At 40.9% G+C, this 24,936-nt stretch overlaps 2 protein-coding genes across 3 annotated transcripts in view; one reads left to right on the forward strand and one right to left on the reverse strand.

Moving 5' to 3' along the window:
* The first annotated feature begins 36 nt into the window (after positions 1–36).
* Positions 37–13,365, forward strand: MDM2 (MDM2 proto-oncogene). Its single transcript, XM_039703834.1, has 11 exons — positions 37–196; positions 292–364; positions 2,956–3,030; positions 3,393–3,526; positions 3,688–3,737; positions 4,981–5,045; positions 5,190–5,283; positions 7,866–8,026; positions 9,009–9,164; positions 10,629–10,706; positions 12,217–13,365. The coding sequence occupies exons 2-11, from the start codon at positions 296–298 to the stop codon at positions 12,784–12,786; spliced, it is 1,452 nt and encodes a 483-aa protein (XP_039559768.1). The 5' UTR covers positions 37–196; positions 292–295; the 3' UTR covers positions 12,787–13,365.
* A 4,029-nt stretch (positions 13,366–17,394) lies between these two features.
* CPM (carboxypeptidase M) overlaps positions 17,395–24,936 on the reverse strand; it is a 30,409-nt gene continuing 22,867 nt past the window's right edge. For both annotated transcript variants that reach the window (XM_039703835.1, XM_039703836.1), the window contains exons 4-9: positions 24,733–24,905; positions 23,095–23,279; positions 22,667–22,837; positions 21,686–21,838; positions 20,511–20,659; positions 17,395–19,890 (exon numbers count right to left, since the gene is read on the reverse strand). In XM_039703835.1, the coding sequence (XP_039559769.1) occupies positions 19,651–19,890; positions 20,511–20,659; positions 21,686–21,838; positions 22,667–22,837; positions 23,095–23,279; positions 24,733–24,905 (1,071 nt within the window). In that variant the 3' untranslated portion in view covers positions 17,395–19,650. The remainder of the gene's footprint in view (positions 19,891–20,510; positions 20,660–21,685; positions 21,839–22,666; positions 22,838–23,094; positions 23,280–24,732; positions 24,906–24,936) is intronic.

Genomic DNA, 24,936 nt, shown 5'->3' on the forward strand with positions numbered 1-24,936 from the left:
GGGCCCATCGCCCGCCCCCCCCGCGGTGGCTCGGCGGCGGCGCTGCGGGTCATGCTCGGGCATGTCGGGCCGGGCCGGGCCGGCGCGGAGCTAAGCCCTGACTTGCCTCCTCCTGGCAGCGCTATATAAGGCCCGGCCCGGCCCGGCCCGGCACAGACACGCCGGAGTCCAGCGGGCGGGCTGGGCAGGCACCGAGGTGAGTGGGCCCCGGCCTGCGGCTGCTGCCCGCCCGGCCGGCCGGGTTGTGTCGCGGCGTGCCGCGTTCTGAGGTTGTTCTCCCCTCACCTGCAGGCAAATGTGCAATACCAAGATGTCCTCCCTTACGGATGCCTCCTCTGTCACCGCTTCGGAGCAAGAGGCGCTGGTCAGTAGCTGTTGGGCGCGTGGGTTTGTTGCATGCTTTTTGCAGAGTTTTTAGCGGCTGATTCAGAGCAATCAGTGCGCTTAGGGAGCGGTGGCTGGAGAAAAGCCAGGAAGTCCAGCCGGTGATGGTGGTCTCTCTTTGGTTCTGCAGTAGGCAAATCTTCAGCACACTTGAGAGTGCAGGGTGATGGTATAGGTCTAGAATGTTTCCTGGAAACGTTTCATGGTTTTTTTGCTTTCTTTTAATAAAAAGGATTCTATGATCCGATTTGTAATGGTAAGTATTTCGGGTGGTGATTGTTAACAGATCCTATAGCTGAAGAGCTTTGGAAAATCTCCATTGTACAAAACATACTGTTGGTGAAATAATCTGGAGATTTTCGATTTTCTCCTCTATTGGAATTCGTAAGAAGAGTCTTCGTTTGTGTTTATTTTATTTATGTGTGGCTTTGCATTTCCAGGCTTTCCATAATACAGTGACAACTCTGCTGTTTTGTCCTTAGTTTTCCTGAGGATTGAAGCCTTTTACACCTGAAATGCAAGTTACAAAACTGCATATGTACAGTGATTGTTGAACTGGATTATCTTGTGTAGAAGGATAAAGCTTAAAAGTGTGGATTTGATAATAGAACTTCAGAAAAGTGAAATTGCAGAACAGCAGACTGTTCAAAATTGAATTTTTTCATTTGTGTCTTCCTTTTTTTGTCATCATATTGTGATATTACTGTCTGCTGTCAGATCTGCAAGGCTGCAGAGCATGGAGGAGTCAGGAGGACAGGGCTGGGGAGTAAAAGTGGGCTTAGTTGTGGATTCGGTTTTGAAACTGTGCCTTGCTATGCTTAGCTGTCAGTAGTACTTTAATAAGTTACTGTTTGCTTCCTTTATGAAACTAATGTATATGCCACATGTTCTAAATAATTCAGTTCTTAGGAGGGGGTGAGTGCACAGCTCATTGTGCATGAGCTTAGTTATTTTTTTAATTATGTGTAATTCTTGCAACCAATATCTTGTTAACTCACTGAAACTTATGTTGGTTTTAGCAGATCTTTGGAATGGATTGAAGGGTAGTTCCCCATCTCCACCCTTCCCTCAAACATTTATTGCTTGTCTCATGATATTTTATTCACACTTCCCTGTTTTGTTTTTGGTTTTTTTTTTACTTTCCATGTTTATTTTTTACATTTTATTTTATATAATATATCAGGATAGCTAAATATTAGCCTGGTTTTAGGATGGTTGCAGTGTGGTTAAAGAGGTGACTCTAGAATGCACTGCTCTGGGAGCATCAGTGGCTCCGCAGGCTTTGCTGCTGTGGCAGCGCCTGCAGCTCGTTGTGATCTGCTGCACTGCTGCTGCCTCAGCTCTGTGGGATGGTGCAGTTTGTATGTACGGGGGAAGTGATTTTTCTTGTTTAACTTTTCCTTCCTCTGCCTTGGAAATTGTCAAGGATTGACTGCAGATTAAACTGGCACGGTGACTGGGTGGGAGGCCATTGCAGAGGGAGGAGTGAGTGAAGCATGAAGGAAGGGATGGGGTGTGCTTGTCCCAGCTAAGAAAAGCCTTCAGAGGAAAAGCAGCCCAGCTGGCAAATGCAAAACCAAAACCTCAGAAACTGTCACAGAAAGAGACTAAGAAAGCAGTGAACCAGTGTTTTATGACGTGCACTCTGGACCTAACAGTCACGGAGGTCTGTTTCCATCATCCCTCCCCTTTGGGAGTTGTGGTAATGGTTAAAGGAGTGAAGCCGAGTTCCCCAGGACCCAGCCCTGGACTTGGAACTAATAAACAAATTCTGTAGCTCCATTTAAGGAGTTTGTATTTACCAATGTGTTGAGCTTTAACCCCAGCTGCCAGCTTGGGTAGCACAGAGCACCTTGTTTCCTGCCCCCTAGCCCCCACAGTGGGATGGGGGCATCATGAAAAAAAGGCAAAATCTGTTTGTTTAATAACTGAAGTCAAGTAGAAGAGTAATAGTAAAGAAAAGGGAGACTAGTTAAATCTGAGGAAGACAAATGTTGCACAATGCAATTGGTTACCACCTGCTCATGGATGCCCAGCCCATCCCCAAGCATCAGTGAGCACCTCCTGGCCAACTCTGCTGTTCATAACACTGAGCCTGGCATTCTGTGATATGGAATATCCCCTTGGCCAGTTCAGGTCAGCTGTGCTGGCCATGTTCCCTCATGGCTTGTTGTTCCCTTGTGGCAGAGCGTGGGACACTGAAAAGTCCTTGATTTAGTGTAGCTACCTAGCAACAACAAAAACATCAGTCTGTTGTGAGCATCAAATCAAAAACACAGCACTGTACCAGCTACTAGGAAGAAAATTAACTATCCCAGCTGAAAGGGACAATGAAAGACTGGGGTTTGAGCTAAGGTGTACAGTGTATGAGAAGTTTACTGTGAAGTTTAGTTCATATTATTTGCTTTTAAGTTTGAACTTTGCAAAGTGAAAAACTTGAATGAAGATAGGTTTTAATGCAGTTGTATGTTTGCATATCAGAATAATACAGAAGGAAAAAGACAACTGGTATAAATAAATGTTCTGTTGGTGTATAATTAGTGCATATTATTTTTCTCCTTCCACACACAGGTTAAACCAAAGCCACTGTTGCTGAAATTGTTAAAGTTAGCTGGTGCTGAAAAGGACACTTTTACTATGAAGGAGGTGAGAACTTTTAACCACTAAAGGTAGACTACAGTGAGTACAGATAGATTGTTTTGGGTTAGGAAAATGGGGGGGGGGCAGTGTTTTTTATAGCTTGTCTAGAAATTGAGATAAGACAGTGTTTACTCTCCTGCTGACTCGTAGCTGGGTATTTAGCGAGTTTCTCAAAAATCTGAACAAAAGTTTCTGGTGGTCAGTAGAATAGTAGTGTTCTTCTGGAATGATAGATGAAAATCTGTTAGCTCAAAGAGAGTTTTAGACAGAGTTTGAAGAGTGAATTTCAATGTATTTAATATGCTTTGTCTCTTACTCTTTAAGAAACAACCTGGATATTTAACATCTGTATTTAATTTATTTCACAGGTAATATTCTATATTGGACAATATATTATGTCTAAGCAATTATATGATGAAAAACAGCAGCATATTGTACACTGTGCAAATGATCTCCTGGGGGATTTATTTGGAGTAACAAGCTTTTCAGTAAAAGAACACAGGTAAAAAATGGGATTCTTTTCTGAGAGTCTGGTTGGGAAATAATGAAGAGCATCATGCCTATGTCCCTTTTTTAACTCTTCGCATCTTCAAAGATGGTAAGCTCTCTCTTATGGTTACATGTAGCTAACTTGTATCATCTCTTTCTTTATCCCTATTTAAGGAGGCTATATTCAATGATTTCCAGAAATCTGATAGCAATCAATCAACAAGGTAAGCTAGTTTAGGAGGGTGATTTGTTTGGGAACCAGCAGTAGGGAAAATAGAATTTACATAATGAATCTTGCAGGTAGTGGTCAGATAACAGCGAGCTCTCCATTATTAACTATTTGGCTTTGCTCACTGTAGTCCAGAGCAATCACAAATAGTGAATCAAAGCAAACACTTGTTTCTTTAGGAGGAGAAAAAAATTGAGTAATTTTATTGGACTAGAACCAGAAAAAACACTGAGGAAAAAGGCTACTAAATTACAAACTTAAGTGATTTGCTTGTATTTGTTACTGATAAAGCCCTCAACAACATACAAAGTTTTAATATGAAAAATAAGCTACTTAAACTTATGCCAGCAATAAAATTAGGGCAAAGGCTCTTTTTTATGTATTAAAGTTCTGGTTTAATTTTCACAGCTGAATGTGAAGTACATATAGAACTGGTCATTCTGAGCTATACTCAGCCCTGTTTTAAATGGGCTGTATACTTTTAAAAAGTATCCTTGTGGTGATGCTGTGGATAACCAACCACTTCTTGAATGCAGAGTTGTTATACACAGTCCTGCAGTATAAAAATTGCTCAATACAGCTGTAATTTTTGCCTAATATAGGGTCTGAAACAGAAGTTAAACAATGGAAGCCATTTTGTAAATTTGCCTCTAAATCTCTGTAAAGACACCCTTTGTTTCTGATTTTTCCTAAAGGCAAGTGTTCAGCTGCTGAAGATGGGAAACTTGCTCTCTTTGTCATCCCCATTGTTAAGCTTGCAAACTTAAATTTATCTTCCCGTTCTTTTTTCATGAAAGACTCTTTGTTAATTCAAGATCTGTCTGTTAGTAAGCATAAATCATTAACAACAGCTAATATTTCTTCTGTTGTACATCTTTTTAACTCAGGGTTCCCAAAAGATGAGTAGGAAAAAGCACTTTGGAGAGGAGCAAGTAATTACATTTCCTGCCTATATTCTTTCATATCTGCAGAATCACAGTTTATCCACAGACTTCTTTTGAAGCCATTTATAACAGAATTCTGAGTGCTTTCAGTTGACATTTCTTCTTTCTCCTCACATTTCCACTTCAGTAATGTTACAGGAAAGCTGCTGCACACACCTGACAAAGGAGCAGTGTGTTTTTTCCATTGTTGCAAAATGTCTGGATTTTACGTTTTAATTACAATTTACTTTTTCAGCCTGAAATTTACTTTTTCTGCTGTATTGTATAATGGGTTTTATTTTGGTTCGGTTTCAGACTCTACCCTTGGCAACACACCTGAGGATGATGCCACATCTCAGCCTGAAGAAGACGTTATTAAGGTGCTATTTTCATTTGAATAAATTTTCTGATTTGTACATTCTGTTCAGTTTTGCATTATAGTGTCAGTGGTTTAATGTAGTAAGTTGATTCTTGCATTTTACCTCATACTTATGCTCAGGCTTACTCAGTATTTCTGTTACCAGGAGTCTAGGCAGGAGTTAGAAGAGAACCAGACTTCATCAAGCATGACTTCCCGACCAACTACATCTTCTAGGAGGAGGACACACAGTGAATCTGGTATCTGCAGATTTATGATGCAGAGCTTTCAGTAGCATGGCCACTTAGAGGGAAAAGCTACATTCTCTTGCCTTGCTGACTTGAAAGATGCTGCTGGCAAATACTACTCATGTTTCTCTGCTTATCTAAAACAAAATGTTCAGTCTGAAAGAAAAACACAATTCCTTGCATTGCTCCAGTGTCATGTTACAGTTTGGATGTCTAGAATTGTTAGTAAGATGATGGAATAACTTACTCCATGGCTCTGTTAAACTCTTTGACATCAGCAGGACCTTATCAGTTGTATTATCTTCATGATGAGAGCACTTTTGTTTGTAATCTACTGATACCATCAAATTCATTTCAATTTCCTCTGTAGACAGCCACAAAATTTGAAATTTTGTTTGTTCACTAAAGCCAGTTTTCTTTGGATTTCAACTGTTGGGAGGCATCAAAGGTGTGGTAGTAACACAGGATGATTTTGGATATATTCAGGTACCTCACCATTCATTAGGCACTTGTTAAAACATCTGGTGACCTAAGCATCATATTTGCCTCCCTTTGTTTTTACTGTGGTTATTCAATAACCATGGCAAATACATTTTCAAAACACAAAATGTTTCTTTTGATAAGTAGCAATAACAATCTGGTCAGCATAAACCTGGTTTAGTTTCTCAATGGAAGTGTTCTCTGCAGTTCTGTGTAAATATTATTCTGTGGAATTTCTTACCAGAAAATTACAAACAAGAAAAACATTTCTTATGTTAGTTTGTTCCATCACTTACTGTCTTGCCTCATGACTTGGTGTTTGCTCTTACCTGGGCAGTGATAAGGTTCTGTCACTGCATAGAACATACTTTTATTCACTTGTTCTGGAGCATTTTTCAGTTCCTCAGCTTTCAAGTAGTATTTTTTGTGTCCCTCATAGGCCACTGTTACGTTAAGTCAGTCCCAAACCAGTGCTGCGTTGCTGAGCGGTTTGCACTAAATTAAAAGAACATTTTAATGTTGTAACTTAAACTGATGAAAGGATGGAAAGTCTTGGTTAAACATCACAACCTGTAATATTTAGGCATGACACAGAACACATAAGGTCCTGGGTTGTGCTTACTTATTGTAGGTTTGATTATTAACTCTTGCCTTGCATCCATTTATTAGTTTGTTACAACTTTAAAAGTTCTTTTAATATAGTGTTTTTATATACACTTTTTTTCTAATTTATAGGAAATCTTCCCTTAAAACCACTATTCTTGTTAAATTGGGATAGTAGTGGCTCCTTTGGAGCCCCTTAAATAGTGTATAGAGACCTTGTGGTGATACAGTATCAGTACGGCATGGAGCCATGACAACTAAATGAGGACAACGATGGACAGGAGCAACCTTTGGGCCTGGGGGCACCAAGTTTGGTGGGGCTCTCAGGGCGGAAAAAAGAAAAGAAAGGGGCTGAGCCAAGAAGCACCAAGGGAGAGTAAGAGAAGTCTCAAAGTATGTACAAGTGTTTTGTTCTCCTTTTTTTTTTTTCTTATTTTTTAACAATTCAAGACTTGAAGACTTGTGGATTGTCACAGTGTGATTTTCCAGGCGAGGGAGAAGGTGGGCGACAGAGGGTGGGTGCAAGAGGCACCTGTAGGGAGGTCAGCAGGCTCATACTGAGGCCTGTTGAACCAAAAGTTGTTGACATCTTGGGAGATTTTCACTCCGCTGCAGTGACATGCTGAATTTACAACACATTTTTATATAAAATTGTTTTTTACCAAATGCTCTAGAAGTCAATGGAGCTAAATTTTGACTTACCTACCCCTAAATTGCTGTACCCTCAGTCCTTGCACTGCTGTAGGCGATTGTTCCAAAACACGATGTATTTACAAAGCATTGTCTTTTTGCCTTCTAACCAAGCATGCTTAGTAAGCAGAGCTTGAAGCAATGCTTTCAGAGTTCAACTTTTGCATAGTATGTAATGAAGATTTTCTTGCTAGGGTGCGATAAAAGTTCTAATAGTTTGTTACAAAAATCTTGTTGGGTAAACAGAATTACATATAGTGCAACTATTCACTGATAAATATGTTGAGGTGTCTGAAACTTGAACCTGTGCTTACCTTGCTTAGCACAAGGTGTTCTGTATGCATGTGAACTGGGAGCTAATTGCTCTATCTCCCTACAAATTCTGGGATGGACTCAGAAGCCCTCTGAAAGTGCCTTTCTGTCTATTGCCTGTAGAGGGAGTAAGGACAAGTAAGATTTTAACTGTATTTCTTAAAATTAGGAAGGGTTTAACATGTCATGTGTGGAGTAAAAATTCCTTCAAATTTGCAGTTGTTTTCCATGTGGAGACTGCCATTAATAAGTGTACTGATGGGACAAGGGGGGAAAGGCAGACCCTGAAATATTTGTTTCAGAAATGTTTCACACTGTATGGATATGAGTTACAGTGTCTTTAAAGAAGTGTTAGTGCCTTTTTGCCCCATTTAAAAAAAATGCTGTAATATTTTACTTTATTAGATTTCTTTGTACTAAGTTGTATTTTAAGCTTCTGTTTAGAAAATTCAAAACTGCACATTGCATAGATGTTTTTGAATAATAAAAAAATTCTTGACTATGCCCAGAAAAAAGTCCTTCAGATGATCTGCCCAGTGACAGAAGAAAGCGACACAAGTCAGAGAACATCTCGGTGACATTTGATGAAAGTCTCTCATGGTGTGTAGTCAGTGGTCTGTGCCGTGAAAGAAGCAATAGCAGTGATTCAACAGATTCTCTTTCCATTCCTGTAAGTCAAAATAGAGAAGTAAAACATTTTTGTGGTAGAAATTCTGCAGATGCTACAAGTGCAAACATGCATGTGAAAACACAATGTTTTTAAAAGCAGCAGTGCCTTCAGTGGTGTCTGAGGAAAGAAAAGAGGTTGAAAGAAAAGTTGGTGTGTGGGTGGAGTGGGATTTTTCATAGGTCTGCTGGCAAAGCTGAAGTGAAATTTTTTAGAATATTAATGTTGAATATTTTTTAAAAGCCAAGATCCTCACTACTTGGCACAGTATGGAAAAAAAGTCAGACATATTTTGTGTTTTAAAATAAGTATTTCTTAGAATACTAAGAGACAAAGAGAGTAATAGACATTCCATTAGTTAGGTGTTAGTTCTGGTACAGCTTTGGTGACTGTACCCAGTGGAATGGGTGCTGGGGGTGCATTGTATTAATTTGCCATGCCACTACTTGGAAGTTTTGTATTGTTTTTAGCAAACACCAGGACAAATTTGTGGTTCAATTAAGTCATGAGGATCTGAACTAACAGTATTCCTAGTCACATACTGTGTTCTAAATTGACGGAACTAATACTGTATTTTCAGTCTTCCTGTTTTCTAATTGTTATGCCATGGTCTCAAATTAAACAAAGTTTATGAGAATAGAGAATTTAATTACATGCGGCCAAAATATACTGTCTTCTTGCATCTGTTCTTTCACTTTTTAGAAGGGACTTTCTGAAATAATGACTAGCCTTTCAGCTGCCTGTAGGCTGAGTGCAATTTTTTATTACAGAGCCAGCAAAAGGCTTCCAGACCTAGCTTTATTTTTACCCACCTGTAATTTGTTTGTCTCATAAAAACTGCAGTGTCTTACAGCAGCTGGTCCTTTTTTTCATAGCTAATTATACTGAGTAGTATAGTTTTATCCTGAGACTTGTTTTATCAGTAATCTTATGTATATGGACTGGTGAAGTTGAATGTGTGCTTTATTTTTTTTGTTTTCTTCAGGATCTTGATGCTAGTTCATTAAGTGAAAACTCGGATTGGTTTGACCACGGTTCTGTATCAGACCAGTTCAGTGTCGAGTTTGAAGTTGAGTCTATTTATTCAGAAGATTATAGCCATAATGAAGAAGGGCAGGAGCTCACAGATGAAGATGATGAGGTACTGTCTGCTTTCCTTGTTTGACCCTGGGGGGAGGGGATGAGAAGGAGAAGGAATTTCAATATGAAAAATTCCTGTAAGTTTCCAAGGAGAGCTCTTCAGGTATATTTTCGAACTGCATGTGCTGGTGTCACAATCTGCACCCAGCTGTTCCTTAAATCAAATTAGCTGTCGGTGCCATTGGGCCACCCTTGTACAACCCACCAGCCAGTGATTGCAGTGGTGCTGAGGCTTTCTGCAGGCTCTGAAAAAGGCTGGATAGGAAAATCTGGGGCTTAACTTCTCCCACCAGCTGTTGAAGTCTGTGGCAGCATGTGTACTATAGTCTTTCTGCATTTTTGATTCTAGAAGTACATGTTAAGCTTTGACAACACTTGATACCAAAGGAAACCTTTCTGAGTAGCTCTTTCCAAACGGATATGTCCAAGTTTTTTGCCTCTGTGAATGTAAATGTTTCATAGAGATGCTAAACCGAAGTTTTGGGAGTCTTTATTAGTAGGCAGGAAGACAGAAAAATTGTGATTACTGCAATTCTCAAGAGATTTCTAGAATGTTGGGAATGAAGTGAGACTGTACATGGGGTTTTCTTTCTGGGTTAGTTTTCTGTTATTTTAGAGAGGTTAATCAGCTCATGGCAAGATTGTGCGAGTGCCAGAAGCAGAATTCACCAGGGTCCTGCATGATTGTGGTAGCTGAGAGGCTGAATGGAACTGACTGTACTGATGTACACCAAGTTGTAGCATAGTGCAGAGCTGCACCCTGAGAGAGGATGGTCATTTGGAGAAAGAAGGGCTTGAGGTGTTCCCCTGCTCCAGACAGTAGTTTTGGGAATTGCAGAATGACTGGTGTTCCAAGGGGTCTCTGCAGGGTGTCTTACCCACCTGCCCAGTTTCTGGCAGAGCTGATTGCCCAGGTCCATGTCCAGGTGTCTTGAATATCTCCAGGGATGGAGGCTTCCTAGATGCTCAGGGCAGCCCATGCCAGTGCTCCTTCATTCTCACAGTGAAAGGTGTCTCCTGATATTCAGAGGGAACCTCCTGTGTTTAATTAGTGCTAGTTGCTCCTTGTCCTGCCACTGGACACCACTGACAGCAGCGTGGCTCTGTGTTCTTGGTGCCATCCTTTCAGGTATTTACCCACATTTGTCAGGCACCCCCTGCCCTGAGCCTTCTCCAGGCTGAACATTCCCAGCTCTTTCAGCCTGTCCTCACATGAGAACTCCTCTAATCCATTAATAATCTTAATAGCCCATCCCTCGAGACTCTCCAGTATTTAGCTATCTGAAAATGTTATCAGGTTAAAAATATTTGCATTTTTAGTTAAATGGCAAAAGCTAGTTATACATATATATAATTTTTTTTTTTCAATTTAAACCAGGTTTATCAGCTGACTATTTACCACCAAAAGCTAGTTTTATGTATATATATATATATATATATAATTTTTTTTTTCAATTTAAACCAGGTTTATCAGCTGACTATTTACCAGGATGAAGATAGTGATGCTGATTCATTTGATGAAGATCCAGAGATTTCTCTAGCTGTGAGTAAAAATTTTTCTGGTGAAGCATTGTAAGTTGGATAAACTGGCATAGAATAGATCAAGAAGTATAGATGAGTTCTGTTGCTGTCTCTGATTTTTTTTAGAATTAAATTAACTTTTTCTGTGTTTGAAGGTTCCAATATTTTAATTACTGTGATTATTAAGGAATATGTGATTAGGAATCTTGGGGTTTTTTTAAAATGGTCAATAAACTTCCTAATCCATTTCAAAAAACCCAATCTCACACTAATTTACCGTTTCATTGACTTAATTGAAGGAAATTATTTGGACCCTAAATCTGACTTTCTGCACAAAATGGAAAAAAATTTAAATCTTAGTCATGTACATTTAAAAAACTCTTCCTATAATCAGAATACCTAGTTTTATTGTCCAGCTTGAATGAAGGTATCTGTAACAGAGATGTGAAGGCAAGCCTTTTTTCAGAGCAGTACTGTAAAAGAGGCCTTTACTATATTCTGAGAGACTGTTCTTGAGGAGTGGGAAGAAATTGACAGTCTTGAGGCAAAGTATGGAGATGTTTGTGAAAAAACACTGCATTTTAATTCTAGTGTGTGCTGTCTCCTTAATTATATTTGCTTTTCACATTCGATGCTTGAATTAAAGTTGTTTTGTGGAACTGTGAAGTGTTCCAGTCCTCTGATAGTCTGTAGGACTGAGGGACTTGGTGTGTTAAAGACAGGGCTGGCCACCTTCTGAAAACATACCCATGTTTATGTGTGGAAAATAGAGACCTGTGCATTATTTTTAGGATTTAAAATTGGTCTTATAAGCTTTTGATGTTCCTGATGTTATTCAAGTCATGTGTAAGTTTTGGGTTGGGTTTTGAGGTTTGATTTTTTTTTTTTTTTTTAGATATTATTTCCCCTGCAGCTTGCATTATTTCTAGGAAGGGTCTCTGCCCTTAAAAGCAAAGTGTATTTTTAAGGAAACAGTGGTTTATTTTCGCTCTGGTCCATGAGTCCCTCTGAGGGCTGCGGCACCGCTCTGGTTTTGCCCCTGGTTTTCCTTTCCCCGTGCCCCGGCCCGTTTCCCGCGGGGCGGCCGTGTGCGAGCGCCCTCGCGCGGCCGCGGGGAGCACAGCGGCTCGGCCGCCCGCGGGGAGAGGCTCCCTCGGTCTCCAGGGGCTCCCGTGCACAGGTGCATGGCGCAGCAGAACAAATGATGACCTTCTTCACGAGTTTTTCATGAGGGCCTCTGAAGAACTTTGTGGTCTGGTTTCTGCAGTTTTGTGCATGAAATAATGAATTGTTCTATTCACGAGCCTACAGCAAAATGAAGGAAAGCCAGAGTCCTTTTAAAATAAGAACCATTTTAATCTAGAATTGTAAAATGGGGCCAAAACCACTGAATGGAATTTTAAAATTGTAAACAAGTTGATAGCTCAATATAATAATTATATTGGCAGTAATCAATTGTTTATAATGTCTGAATACTTCAGTTGTAAGTCTTCCAAGTAGCTTAAGCTGTTCCAACCTTTGATTCACTAAAGGATTATTGGAAGTGTCCTGAATGTAATGAAATGAATCCTCCGCTTCCACGACACTGCCACAGATGCTGGGCCCTCCGTGAGGATTGGCTTCCAGATGAAAAGAGTGAGAAATTGGAAAAGAGCAAATTAGAAGCCTCCTTTCCTGCAGAGGCTGGAGAAGGTTTTGATGTTCCTGACTGCAAGAAAACAAAAACGATTGAAGATAAAGAACCAGCTGTGGATGAGAATGAGGATAAAGCAGTACAGCTTTCTGAGTCCCAGGAAAGTGAAGGTTATTCCCAGCCATCAACATCAAGCAGTGTGTTCTGTAGCAGTCAGGAGGACTTCAAGGAACCTGAGAAGAGAGAAATGCAAGACAAAGAGGAAAGCATGGAATCCAGTCTGCCTGTTACCAGCATAGAGCCATGTGTCATATGTCAGAGCAGACCTAAAAATGGCTGCATAGTACACGGCAAAACAGGACACCTCATGTCATGTTTTACCTGTGCAAAAAAGCTCAAGAAGAGGAACAAACCCTGCCCAGTGTGCAGGCAGCCCATACAGATGATTGTACTAACTTATTTTAGTTAGACATGTGTTGACTGGAAAGCAGCAAAAGAAACTTCATAAACTGATTGAGAGAGTAAGAAATTATTTTTGTATGCTTATTGGAAAATTAATATTTTGTGTCTCTTGGTGTTCTGTGTGAAAAATAATTGCTGACATAACTGCACTGGAGTTATTAAGAGGTTTGCATAATACTCTTAAGTCAACTTGGAGATTTTAAATCCCTCTCAGTAGAAGTAACCAGGTTGTCTAAACAACCTGCCTCTCCAAGTGTTTTAATGTTCCATGCAAGTTAGTAACATTTGTTTTATTGAATTGAATACATGCATTAAACACCCAAATTTAATAATTGTTGGAGGAGAGACATGTTGAAGTGTTTATTTCTGCAAATTCCTCATTTAAGAAAATATATGATTATCCAGGTTCCAATTCTTGTTGCTTGGTGAAGACATAAGGCTCAATCAGACCCCTCTGAATAAGTCAATAAAATGAATAAATAGAATCTTTGCTTAAATTCTTTCAACTAACCAAATTCTGTGGGAGATCTTACCAGGAAGTAGGGAAATATGTGGTAAAAATAATTAATACTGTGGAAACAGAAAAGGGTATTGTGTGTCTTATTTTTATAGTGTGAACTGTAGACTTAAGGGCTGTGTGGCCCCTGAGAAGTCATTGATGCAAGCTCAGTCATACAGTTCTCTCTCAGATGTCCTGGGAAGCTCACACTTGTGGGTTTGGAGGTCTGTGCTGCTGCTGCTGATTAATTTAGCGTCATGAAACAAGTCTCAGACAAGATAAATGAAGGATATGCTATGAACTGTCATGTCAGGTAGTATTAGGGGACAGTTTTCTTTTCCTGCACTTGTTTCTAACTTATACATTCAACTGCATTGCTACGTTCACTGTAATAAAAATAGAAAAAAATTCACCTTCATCTGCAGAAACAATTAAGCTGTGCAGTTCCAGTTCACATTCTTTAAGTGCAGTAGTCTTTCCAACTCGCTGTTCTTATCTGTATCACGAGAATTCTGGAAGTCTTTTGCAAGGTGTTTGGCCTACTCAAAGTTGGTTTTGTTGGCCCTGTCCTTTATTGCTTTTAGCTCTTGTCTCCTCAATGTATTTTGTCAAAAACTCGGTGAAACTTACCAGTTCAGTGGCCAGGGAGCCTGCTGCCTGCCTCAGTTCTGGGGGCTGCAAGTATCACGAGAATTCTGAAAGTCTTTTGCAAGTCTTTGGCCTACTCAAAGTTGGTTTTGTTGGCCCTGTCCTTTATTGCTTTTAGCTCTTGTCTCCTCAATGTATTTTGTCAAAAACTCGGTGAAACTTACCAGTTCAGTGGCCAGGGAGCCTGCTGCCTGCCTCAGTTCTGGGGGCTGCAGGCAAGGCAGTGTGAGTGTGGGAACCGGGATTTGGTAAAGATCGCTCAGCTGCCTTTCACGTGGGGTTTCTGTACCCCATGAGTGATATTACTCCTTTGGAAAACTCTGTTACTTGCATATTTTCAGCACATTTATTTTTACATGTGGTTGCTGATTGTCTGACCAATAAGGAATGGCAGATAAACAGGGAGTGCCAAGAGTGGAGATGCAGTCCAAGTGCAGGAACTGTGCTGTGTTACCATCTTACAGGCCAGGGCTCAACTGCTTCCCTACCACCAGCAGTATGAAATGGCTAATGCCTGCGTGCTGGCACAGAGACTCCTGCTGCTCTCCTTGACTGCAGGGCTGCAAATGCCTGGAAGTACCCAGGAAAAGGACAGAAAGACATACAGGAGAGACTCAGTAAATCCTTGGTTGTGACTTGGTTGAAAAGTAGTAACTTTATAGGTAAAGACTGAATTATTGGGATCATTCACATTTTGTTCATACATGTGAGCTATTTCATTGCCAGTAAGAGATACTGGTGTACCCAAACTTCTAACATAGTTCATTTTAAGTAAACAAAATATAAACCCCAGTTGTATTCAAATTCTTACTTGCAAGTTCTTGCCTCCTGCAGTTTGTAAAGGGACATCAGGTAGCTGGAAGTTATTGGAACTTTTTTGATCAGCAGAAACCTTTCATGGTTTTACAGGATTTGGTAATCCTTCAGCCTCAGATGGAGAAGGCCTTTGGGCAGATAGCTAATTTTTTCAAATAGGGATACTAATAGAGGGCTACTTGCCTTACTTTGCACTTCCTATTAATGTTTTTTTTTAATTTTTGATTTGATAAACTTAGGTGCTGTGAGGCTTGCAGAGGCTCTTCATTGCACCTGCAGGTGAGAGAGAACTGTAGATGTGTATATGCAGAAGCATTGATAACATGGGGACTGTACCTGAAAAGTTTCATCTTGTTCTGAAGCTTTGTCCACTGCATTGTCTCCCACGTCCTCCCCTCTCTCAGCATGATGCCTTCCCTGCAGTGGCTGCCCTGGCTGTGTAACTGCAGTGCTGGGGGAGAAGCTGTCCTTATCTGGTTCCTGTTGGGACAAATTGTACCAACCCTCTCTCATTTTCAGTCACATGCCTTCTGTTGCAGAGAACAGCCCTGGAAATACCTTCCACTCACTGCAACAGGGAGGAAATGGGGCATTTTAATTTCTGCATCTGCAAATCACTGTGTCAAGTATTTTGGTTTGAGTTACATTTTATGGCTTAATATTACTCTTAATAACTTCTAGTGCAACTTTAATTTGTTTGGTGTGGGTGCATGCCTTCCAAGTGGAAGTGGTGGATATTGATGCCTGTTCCTGTTGGGGACACTGGCAGGCCAGTGCAAGTGCAGGCCTGTGCCTGGGGGCTGTGTCACAGTGGCTCCCGTGGGGACTCCCCCTGGCTGTGCCCCCACCCTGCCTCCCGGCCTGGCCGTGCTCCATGTGGGCATGAGCAGTGAGCACCCTGCTTGTTATGGCCTTAAACACCTTCCTGGCCTCGGGTAGTGGCACAAGTATCAGTAAAGTTTTGGTACAAAACTTTAGAGATCCTTATTTAATACCGCACACATTTTAATCTTTTAATTTATTGCTGTTTGTAAATATGCTTGTGCTCACAGTTGATGTTTTGAGCTCTAATTTATTGAATTAGTCTACTGCTACATGTGTAGTTATATAAATATACTTATTTAGTAAATCACAGGCACAAGAATAATATTTTAAGAAATGTAGCATTAAAATTCAGAGAAATACTCGCATTATAGTCAGATGGAGAAGGGCTCAGGAAGATTTATGGCTGTTTTCTTTCTTCCTTCCCTTAAAACAACTCCTGCATTGAACCTGAACAAGATTTATTGAATAGAGATGGTGCTGGTCCAACATCAGCATAGTGAAAATATTTTGGTGGTGTTTTGCTTTCCTTTGGAATGCTTTTGCATCCCTCAGTACAGGCAAGGACCTGACTGACTGCCGGGGTGATGGTCTAGGAGATGCAGGATGGTCTAGGAGATGCAGGATGATCTAGGAGAAGGTGATGAGAGGCTTTAAGGTTAATTTGCAAAGGTGGGAATGGCTTTTGCCTTTGGACACATGACCTTGAAGGTTGCAGGGGAGGCCAGATGCCCATGGGATAGGTCTGTAAGTGATTTTCAGTAATTTTCTTAGTCTCTTCCTTCTTGCACATCAGGTAGACAATAGTTACGTACAAATTGTGCAAGAACTTGCATTTATTCTTTTTTAGAAAGTACAATAAACCTACTTGTTTAAATACAAATCTTTAACTATTTACCTATTTGTTAGTATTGACATTTTATCAGTATTGAAATTTGCCTCACACCAGGAGGATTGTGGGCTGTGCCGTCCTGTGCCTCTCCCCTTAGCAGATGATTTAGAAAGCATAAAAGTGCTTCAAAATGCTCACTGCACTGGTGAAAAGCTTACATTCCTTATAAGAGTGTGGTACGATTTTTATCAGAGTTCTGTTTGCTGTACATTTGTTCAAATGTCACTGTCTCTGAAGTGTCTGTGGGTATGAAGATTTTTTTCAGATTTTTTTCTTATTTATGACTAATATGAGGAAGAGAAAATTCCTCATTCTTACAAAGAGTGTCAACAAGAAACAATTTTCTGAAACAGTTATTCTTACAAAATGGAGATTAGAAAATTATTAAGACCCTAATGAAACTGAATAAAGCAAATAAATAGGATGAAGATGGGGTGAAGATTTTTTTCTTCCCGATCTTAATCTAAGGCTGTTGTGTTAGGGCATAACTTTAGGTAGAGTTTATAATTTTAAAGCAGGTAATTTATTCAGCATATTAATTTGTCACACACATGGTGGGGCAGGAGTTATCCCTTGTCCCAAGAAGCTACAGCATTTTGTTGTGCAACATTTGGCTTGAAAAGGGGCATTTGCTGTTGCGGGGCTTCCCTGTGGGGAGGGTTGTCCTGGACAGTTCATGGGACTTGTGGACAGGCAGCGTGGCAGGGAGGGGCAGCCCAGCAGAGCCTGGCTGGAGCATCAGCCCTCTCCTTTCCAGGGGATTCCCTGCCCTGCCCTGCCTTTCCAGCTCCTCCACACCGGAGTCCAAGGCACATCTTGTTCTTTAAAGGTTGCACAAGCAAAGCACAAAACCCAGCCTAAGTTTTTAACAACGAATTGCACTTACTGAACATGAAAAAATTGTTGCTTTTAGCTAAAGTGTGGGGGTTTTGTTAGGGTTTTTTTTAGCACAGATGCACTGAAAGCTTCAAGTGAACGCTTCTTTAGTGGATCTATAGCTGTGTTATACATGTGAAATTTGTCAGTGATACTTAAAAGGTGGTGGCTCCCCTTTTGACTTGAGGCTGTTTTAGCTTAACAGCCTGCTTTTAAAGTACAGTTCTTGGTCTTGAGCCACAGTAGTGGCTGTCAGGATGATGATTACTCAACATCTAATACCAATAGCTTTTCTAAAACCAGAATCTTTGTTGTCTGACTACACATAGCTGGGATGACTGTTGAATAGTGTAGTTCATAGTGAATTTAAATAACTATGCAACATGCTTTCAAGAGCTTGACCTGGTACATTGCTTTCCAGCTACCCAGTGCATGTATGACCACAGTCAGTAACCATTAAAATGCAAGTATCCACTCCAAATGCACACAGTATAGACCCATTTATGAGAGTTTCACGTGTGTTGCTTTTATCTTTCAGTTTTCAGTTTTTCCTTTTCTGATGAAAATTGAGTACTGTGTTCCATTTAAAAGCTTTAAATAAAGATTTGTTTATATACTCCATGGTGCTCTTTTTTTTTCATGTCAATTACTTGATTGTTAGAGTTCTGGTACTTTGTTTTCACACAGATTTTTACTTTTGTGAGCCAGCACACAGGCTCTTTCTGCCCCCACTCAGCTGCTGGACTGCTGACTTCTGTCAGATTTCTTCAGTTTGGGAGGTTTTAACCCAAGGAATCTCTCATTCTTCTTGCTGGAAGTGGCAGGAGCAGTGACAGGATTTAGTGGATAATTACTTCTCTGTGTGGTAAACAACACACAGCAGATCAGAGGGTGAGAAAAGGTAGAAAATGCAAATGGATATGAGGAAGACATTCAAAAACCAGTCTCTTGCACACACAGCCCTCATTGCTTTTGGCACTCTGTTTCAAATTCTAAGTGGATTTGCACACTGAATGTGGCTGTCTGGCAGACAAGTGGCTGATGCCCAAGCTCCACAGCCCAGCTGGTAGGGCTTGGTGTGACAGGCAGCAATGCCTTGGGAAAGATTTTAAAAGGCATTAAAGGATTAACTGAATTCCTGCATTTTTTATTTACTGTATACAAGAAAAGACTGATGTTTCCAAAGATAATCTTTGCTGGTTTACTTTTGAAATTGCTCAAGAAAATTACTGGCAGATAAAGCTTTAACATAAACACAGGAGATGGTACTAACTGGCTTTTCTTGACAATTTTTCTGTTTATTGGGCAGCTTCAAAGGGCCCTAAAAATGACTTGCAACTGGCCAGGCAAAAGGAATCTGCTAATCCTGCCTGCAGTACAGCCTGGCCAGGGGAACACTGAAAGCACCCTCTGTAACTGGAGCTGGCTGGTGCCTTGCTGATGTGCCTGCCAGCTCCTGGCAAGGGTCTTAAACAGTCCCAGCAGTGGAGCAGGGCTGTAGAGCTGTTGAAACAGTATAAAGCCATTGCTAAAACTATTCAAAGAATTCTGAAGTGTATGTGGTTCTGTGCCACATCAAATTCAGTTAAAAATGGACACAGTATAAAGCTGTCAGTGACTCTTTCCACATTGCTTTCAGCAGCTCTGCTGTAGGAGAACAGTTTTCAGAGCCACAAATTCCTCCCTTTTCCCTTCTCCTTCCTGCAGATTATCATCCAGCTTCCACAGCATGGCCCTTTGGTAGATACTCACATTGCATTTTCATCTTCTTGTCTTAAAACATGTCTGTGTTACTGGCCTTTACCTCATTTGAGCCCTGAGCTGTCTCACCTGTCCAGGTAAGAAAGAGCATATATAAGAATGCCATTCTTCATTTATAGCAGTGGCTTTATTGTGAGAAATTAGCATTGAGCTGATGACTTACAGTTGTGTGGCACCTGAGCTGTTGGCTCAGTGAGGAACCTGAGCTTGCATGAAACATTGCAGTACAATTCTCAAGGTTTTTGAATTTGGGAAAAATCTTCAAAATGTATTTGTACTTTCTGCATCAAAATTCTACGGTTATCTCTATAGGGTGTATAAAATGTCTTCAGAGTAAAATATTTACATAGAAAAACATGATAGTCTGTTACAATTAAAAATATGTCTGTTATAAGTAAAGTAAAACATTCAATTGTCAAACCAGTATTTTACAAAATACAGTAAACATCTGAATCTGAGAATTTGGTTTATAAAAACATACTTTCTTATGCATATACAGTTCCTTCTCTGAAAAGCCACATTTGTGCAGGAAGATTTTGCCTTTGTCATTCCTGACTTTATTTGAAAATTGCAAGCATAACGGTCACTAAAACCAAGATATGTAGGGTTGGTTTTACTGCAGCTGAAGCCCGTGTGAGCTCTTGGTAGAGGGGAGTTTTGGGACATGAAGCAACTCTTGAGCTGATCTTATCTGAGACCTCTGGGAAAGAGAAATCCTGTTTCAAAGCACTGAAGTTTCCAGTGTTGTCAGGTATTTCCACTGTCTTCAGCATGGATTTAAATCCTGGTACAGTAGCCTAGGAGCAAACACAAGAGTTCTTGAGCATTGAGTTCAACTGTGAAACAATTAATATTTACACTTTAAATGTACAGGGCAAAATGTTCTAAAGATACATTTGAGAACATGGACTGGGAAAAAGATAAAGGATTTAATGTTACAGCAATAAGACAGTTGCTGTAGAGTCAGAATCCTGCAGTGATGCTTAAGCATAAGCCTTTGGCAGCGTCAGGATGTCCCAGTTCTTTGGACTTCCACAGAGAAACCGTTTTGATACAAGGAAATGACAGTCACCCATGGTGGTGCCAGCCCCTGCTGTGGATCCCGGGCTGCAGCCCCTCAGCAGCTCTGTGGTTTGTTTCAAACACCTCAAGCTCCGTTGCCGTGCTCCAGACTCATCCCAGCTGGCTCCACTAAGGTCCAGGGAGTGCTTATCTCTGGATACTGAGGACTGGAAAAACTCCCTTTCTGCTGACTAATATTTAAATACATAGTTTTTTTAAAGTCTGCTAAAGAGTCTTTACACCTCCTATCTATGACTTGAGCAGCTCAGCTCAGCCACCTCCAAGGCTGCAGGGTCACTGTGCTCAGGAACTCAATGCAGTTGGAAACAATCCTTCAGTAAGGCTGCATACTCACATTGATCACATATGTCCCAGGCAAAAGGAGAAGAAAGTACTCCCCTTGTTCATTTGTTCTGTAGGGGCAGACGTGTGGCCTTCCTTTGGCTTCCACGATGGCGTTGGGAATAGGATTCCCATTCTTATCAGTAACTTGGCCTTTGACACCTATGAAAAAGGGAGAGCAAGGAAAGATAATGAACTGTAACTGGTGAGCCTCCTTCTCTGAGAAAGGCAGACTGTTCTGTTGCTGGATGCACTCAGAGGCTATTTCACCACTTTTCAGCACATCTCATATAATGACTAGACACCTCGGCCTTGCTCAAGGGAATTAAACCAGAAAATCCTTGGCTTTTGTTGTTAATAGTTTATCCTCATGTTAAGTTAGAAGGGAGCATTGTAATCTCCTCTTCCAAATCTCATTTGCTGAAGGTATCATACACACTTACTCTATGTTCTTTACTGAAGGACTTCAAGCTTCACTACAGGTTTGGCAGTTTTTGCACACAAACACAGACACATTCCCCCTTCTTTTGTGATTTAAAATAAGTCAGCCTCTTGTCTAGTATTTCCCAAGGCAGAATACCAACAATATCTGCTTATGAAGTAGTTTCCCTTAATTCCCACACACCATCTTCAAGGCACCACAGGCAGAGATAAAATAGCAGTCAGCTATTTAGGGCAACAAAATGCAAGATAAGCAAAAGGTCTGTGCAAACCCTTCAACTCATTGTAAAGCACCACAGCTTCACTAAGCAGCAGTTCTCTTCCAAATGTGAAGTTGCATCATACCTAGAGAAGCCTTTCAAATTTACAAAATCCAAGCAGCAAAGACCTAAAGACACTAGTGGTGAGGCACATAAACACTTAGAGACCTTTGAAATTATTATTATCCCAAGGCTGCTCAGGAATACAAGGGGAGGGGGGGAGTGCATGGTCAGACAGCCCCAGGGCCAGTCCCTTGCTCCTGCCCCAGCCCATTTTGAGCCCCTTGCACACCTGTAGTAGCCCCTCACCTGACACACTGTAAGTTCTCCTGCCTTGCCCATCCCTGGCTTTGTAGCACTTCCTGTTCAGAAGCTCCCAAGTTAACACCAGATGTCTCCCCTGTGAGCTGTGGCACTGACCCAGGCTGCTGAGGAGCTCCCTCTAAGCTGGTCTCAGTTCTCACTCTAGCCCCACTCACATACCCACCTAGGTGTACTTGTTTGATATATTCAATCAGAGCAACTTTGTTGTCTCTCCAGAACTTTCCCAGCTGGTCTTCTGGAGGATATTTACAGCATGACAGCTCCAGTGTAATTTCAAAACACTGTCCCCAGACATAGTTGTAATCTTGCATTCCACCTTAAAAGTGAAATAAAAGCGTTTTCAGCTGCAAAGAAACACTAAAGGTCAAACTAAAAGACAAGTAGGAGAGTTAAAATGTTGGTAACTTTCATCATACCTGTAAGAAAAGTAATTCAGATAAATTATTCCTCAATGCCACACTTGTGAAAAGTGCCTCCTGTGAAAAACCAACTTAATTATTTACTCTAGTTATTCAAAGAGTGTTGTTTTGTAAAACATACTTCATTTTGGAAATGGTGATGATTGTGGCTGAGAAAGGGTGGGTCTTTGACTTCAATTCATTCAAGCTTTCCCAGCCAAAAAGGGACAGATAGGCTGGCATAGGATTTGCCACTGCCAAAGCCATTCCAAGACCCTTTTAAGTCTTTTAAAACAATGAAAACAACATACACAGTGCACAAGCCCCATATTCTATCTGGCTACACATAAACAATAATGAAAACTTTTATTTCAGCAATTAAACATTAAAAAATGGATGACATATGAATAGAAGATTGCTTTTCTTCCTGAAAGGAGAAGATCTTTATGCCAAGCAGTGTGTGCACATGTGTGTAATATATACAGCTACTGCAGGCCTTAAGTAAAGGCACAGACGCAGGCAGACAGCAGTGACTGCCTCATTCACTTGTGTAATTGCTGGCTGGAGGAGTCTGAAAACACCCAGGTCCTGCTCACAGAGTGAGTGCATGAATGAGTTGACTTGCTTCCCTCATCAGCCCTCTACTCTGACTAAAATCACTGCCCTTTCATCATCAGAGATGGCAGGAGAAAGTGAGAAAACATCTTACCAGGAGCAGCTGAATGAAGTGTCAATGACATTCTTACCTTCCAGCTGGTACCAAGAGTACCCGTTGGTAATGCCTTCTGGGAAGGTTTGCCTGCTGTCACACCCTGTCCCTTTGTACATGCTGGCGTGGTTGGAAGAATAGGTTTTTGCCAGGTGAATAAAGACATCATCATCTGGAGATCTGCTATAGCCTTGCAAAGAGCCAGTAACTGCAGAGTGAAGACAGCCATTGTGCAACTCTCATTACTGGTAAAACACACTGGTAAAACACAGTTTTACATGCAGGATAAACATCTCCCAGAAGGCCACATTAGGCAGTGAATTTTGATGAGATTTATCAAATTCTGCCCATCCCAGCTCAAAAGCTAGAAGAACTTTGCAGGAATACTTATAAATTTTGCTTTGGTACAGCCAACGTTGCTAAACCCAGTCAGTTGTGAGAGAACAGGGTTTGTCACCAGCTTACCTGGGTTACCATTATCAAAGGTGTAACTGGCAACCAGGGCACCCCCATGCAGGTTTGCTGAGAGAACAAACGTTTCACTTTTTATCCAGTCCATTACTGCTCGAGTCTCTGGCTGAATCTTGGCGCTGTTATTTTCAAAGGCATCGGGAAAATTTCTGTTCAGATCTTCTCCATTCTTGTTGTACCTTAGAAAGAGAGAAGACATTCCCATTACTGTTTTGCCTGTGGATGCTTCCACATCACCAGCCTCCCAGCTCTCCAGATGTGTGGTGTGCCAGTATCTTCAGGGAACAGGGAAGATGACCATTTTTCATTTCTCAAGCATTATGTTGATGGAGTTCAGTTTGCTTTCTGGCAGCACTGGAATTTTCATAGGCCACAACAAAACAATTCTAAGTGGAAACAGAATATTGAAATGCACATAGAATGCACACCTACTCATAAGTGAATTGGAAAAAAGAGCCAGATCAGAAGGACTTTGTCCTCTTCCTGTATGTGTTTTTCCTGCTTGTATAGAAGACCAAGGTAACTATTGAATGGCTGTATCCCTTGGGCTCTTCTCACTCTCAACAGACAGAAAAAATTGAGTCAAACACAGGATGCATTTATTCTCCCTGAACCTTAACGCCCAGCCTGTTCAAACACTCTCTTGCTTTTTCTCTCAGAAGGTCAGTACAGGAATGAAGAGGGTATTCACTGTTGACTGTGTTAATTTTTGAGCTCAGTCTGTTAAACTCTGTCTATTTGACACTGAGGGGATAAAAAATACCCACCTCCATACAAGTCCCATCTATTTGCTGAAGAATACATTTTTTCTTAATAAAAATGATGGCCTACACTGGTCGCCTAAAGAAGAACTGAACTACCTAAACTTTCTTTTCACTTGTTTCTGATGTTGCCAAGGCCAGTGATCCAAGAGAACTTCTAGCTCATGGGTTTGCTTTTTCTGCACATTCCAAATCTGCCATTTGGGCGTTTCTTTGCATTCTCTCACTGTCTCTTTCCCTCTTCTAGCTTGTTAAGCTTTTCATCCCCTTTTTGGTCTCTGCAATAGTCACAATAAAGAATGCAAAAGTAGCACAGGATGTAATGCCAAGTTATATTTTCTTCTGTGTAGGTTTCTTTTCCTACCATCACTATTATACCCAAAGAACCTATTATAGCCAGCTCTGCTTGTGTAACTCCTCCTTCTTATTAAACTCAACATGATTTTTAAACACATGGCTAAAGTCCATTCAACAACCTTAGACACACCTTTTTTCATTAAGAAGGGTTACAGGATTCTCCAATTGAAATAAATCCCTGTGGGTGGAATTTTGCTTATTTTCTTGTAGCACTCTAAAGGTGCTACAAAATAGGGAATTGTGCTTGTATTTGCAATCTGGGTCTCCTGCCTAAAAGCTGAGGTCATTACACCATTCTGACCAATATTTTCTGGCCACACCACATATAAACACCAGTCTGACTCAATCTTCCAGAAACTCTATGCCATAAAAGGGCACAGGCAAAAATTAGCCCTAGCACATCCTGTAGACTCTGCTCTCCACCAATTGACTGTGATTCAGTCTTCTGGCTAGCCACGATTACTACTCCCCACCCATTTATTTTACCTCTCCCACCCTCCTAAGCCACCCTTACCTTCCTCGTGTGTAATAACAATCAGGCACTTTGGTAGCTTCAAATCCATCAGGATTCATCGTTGGCATGATATGAATCCGGGTATTATTGAGTAACCGGGTAATAACTGGGTCACGTCCATAGCTGGTCACCAGGAAATCTATCAAATGGAGCAGGATTTCTCTCCCAACAGTCTGTGTAAAGAAACACAGAATTTACTTTAAG

This window comes from Passer montanus, unplaced genomic scaffold (genome assembly GCF_014805655.1).
Source record: "Passer montanus isolate IOZ18808 unplaced genomic scaffold, ASM1480565v1 scaffold17, whole genome shotgun sequence".
Classification (NCBI taxonomy): Eukaryota; Metazoa; Chordata; class Aves; order Passeriformes; family Passeridae; genus Passer; species Passer montanus.

Coding starts and splice junctions, on each gene's coding strand:
- MDM2 (XM_039703834.1), top strand. CDS start 296: ATGTGCAATACCAAGATGTCCTCCCTTACGGATGCCTCCTCTGTCACC. Junction 5,046..5,189: donor CTGAAGAAGACGTTATTAAG/GTGCTATTTTCA, acceptor TTCTGTTACCAG/GAGTCTAGGCAGGAGTTAGA. Junction 5,284..7,865: donor GAGGACACACAGTGAATCTG/GTATCTGCAGAT, acceptor GACTATGCCCAG/AAAAAAGTCCTTCAGATGAT.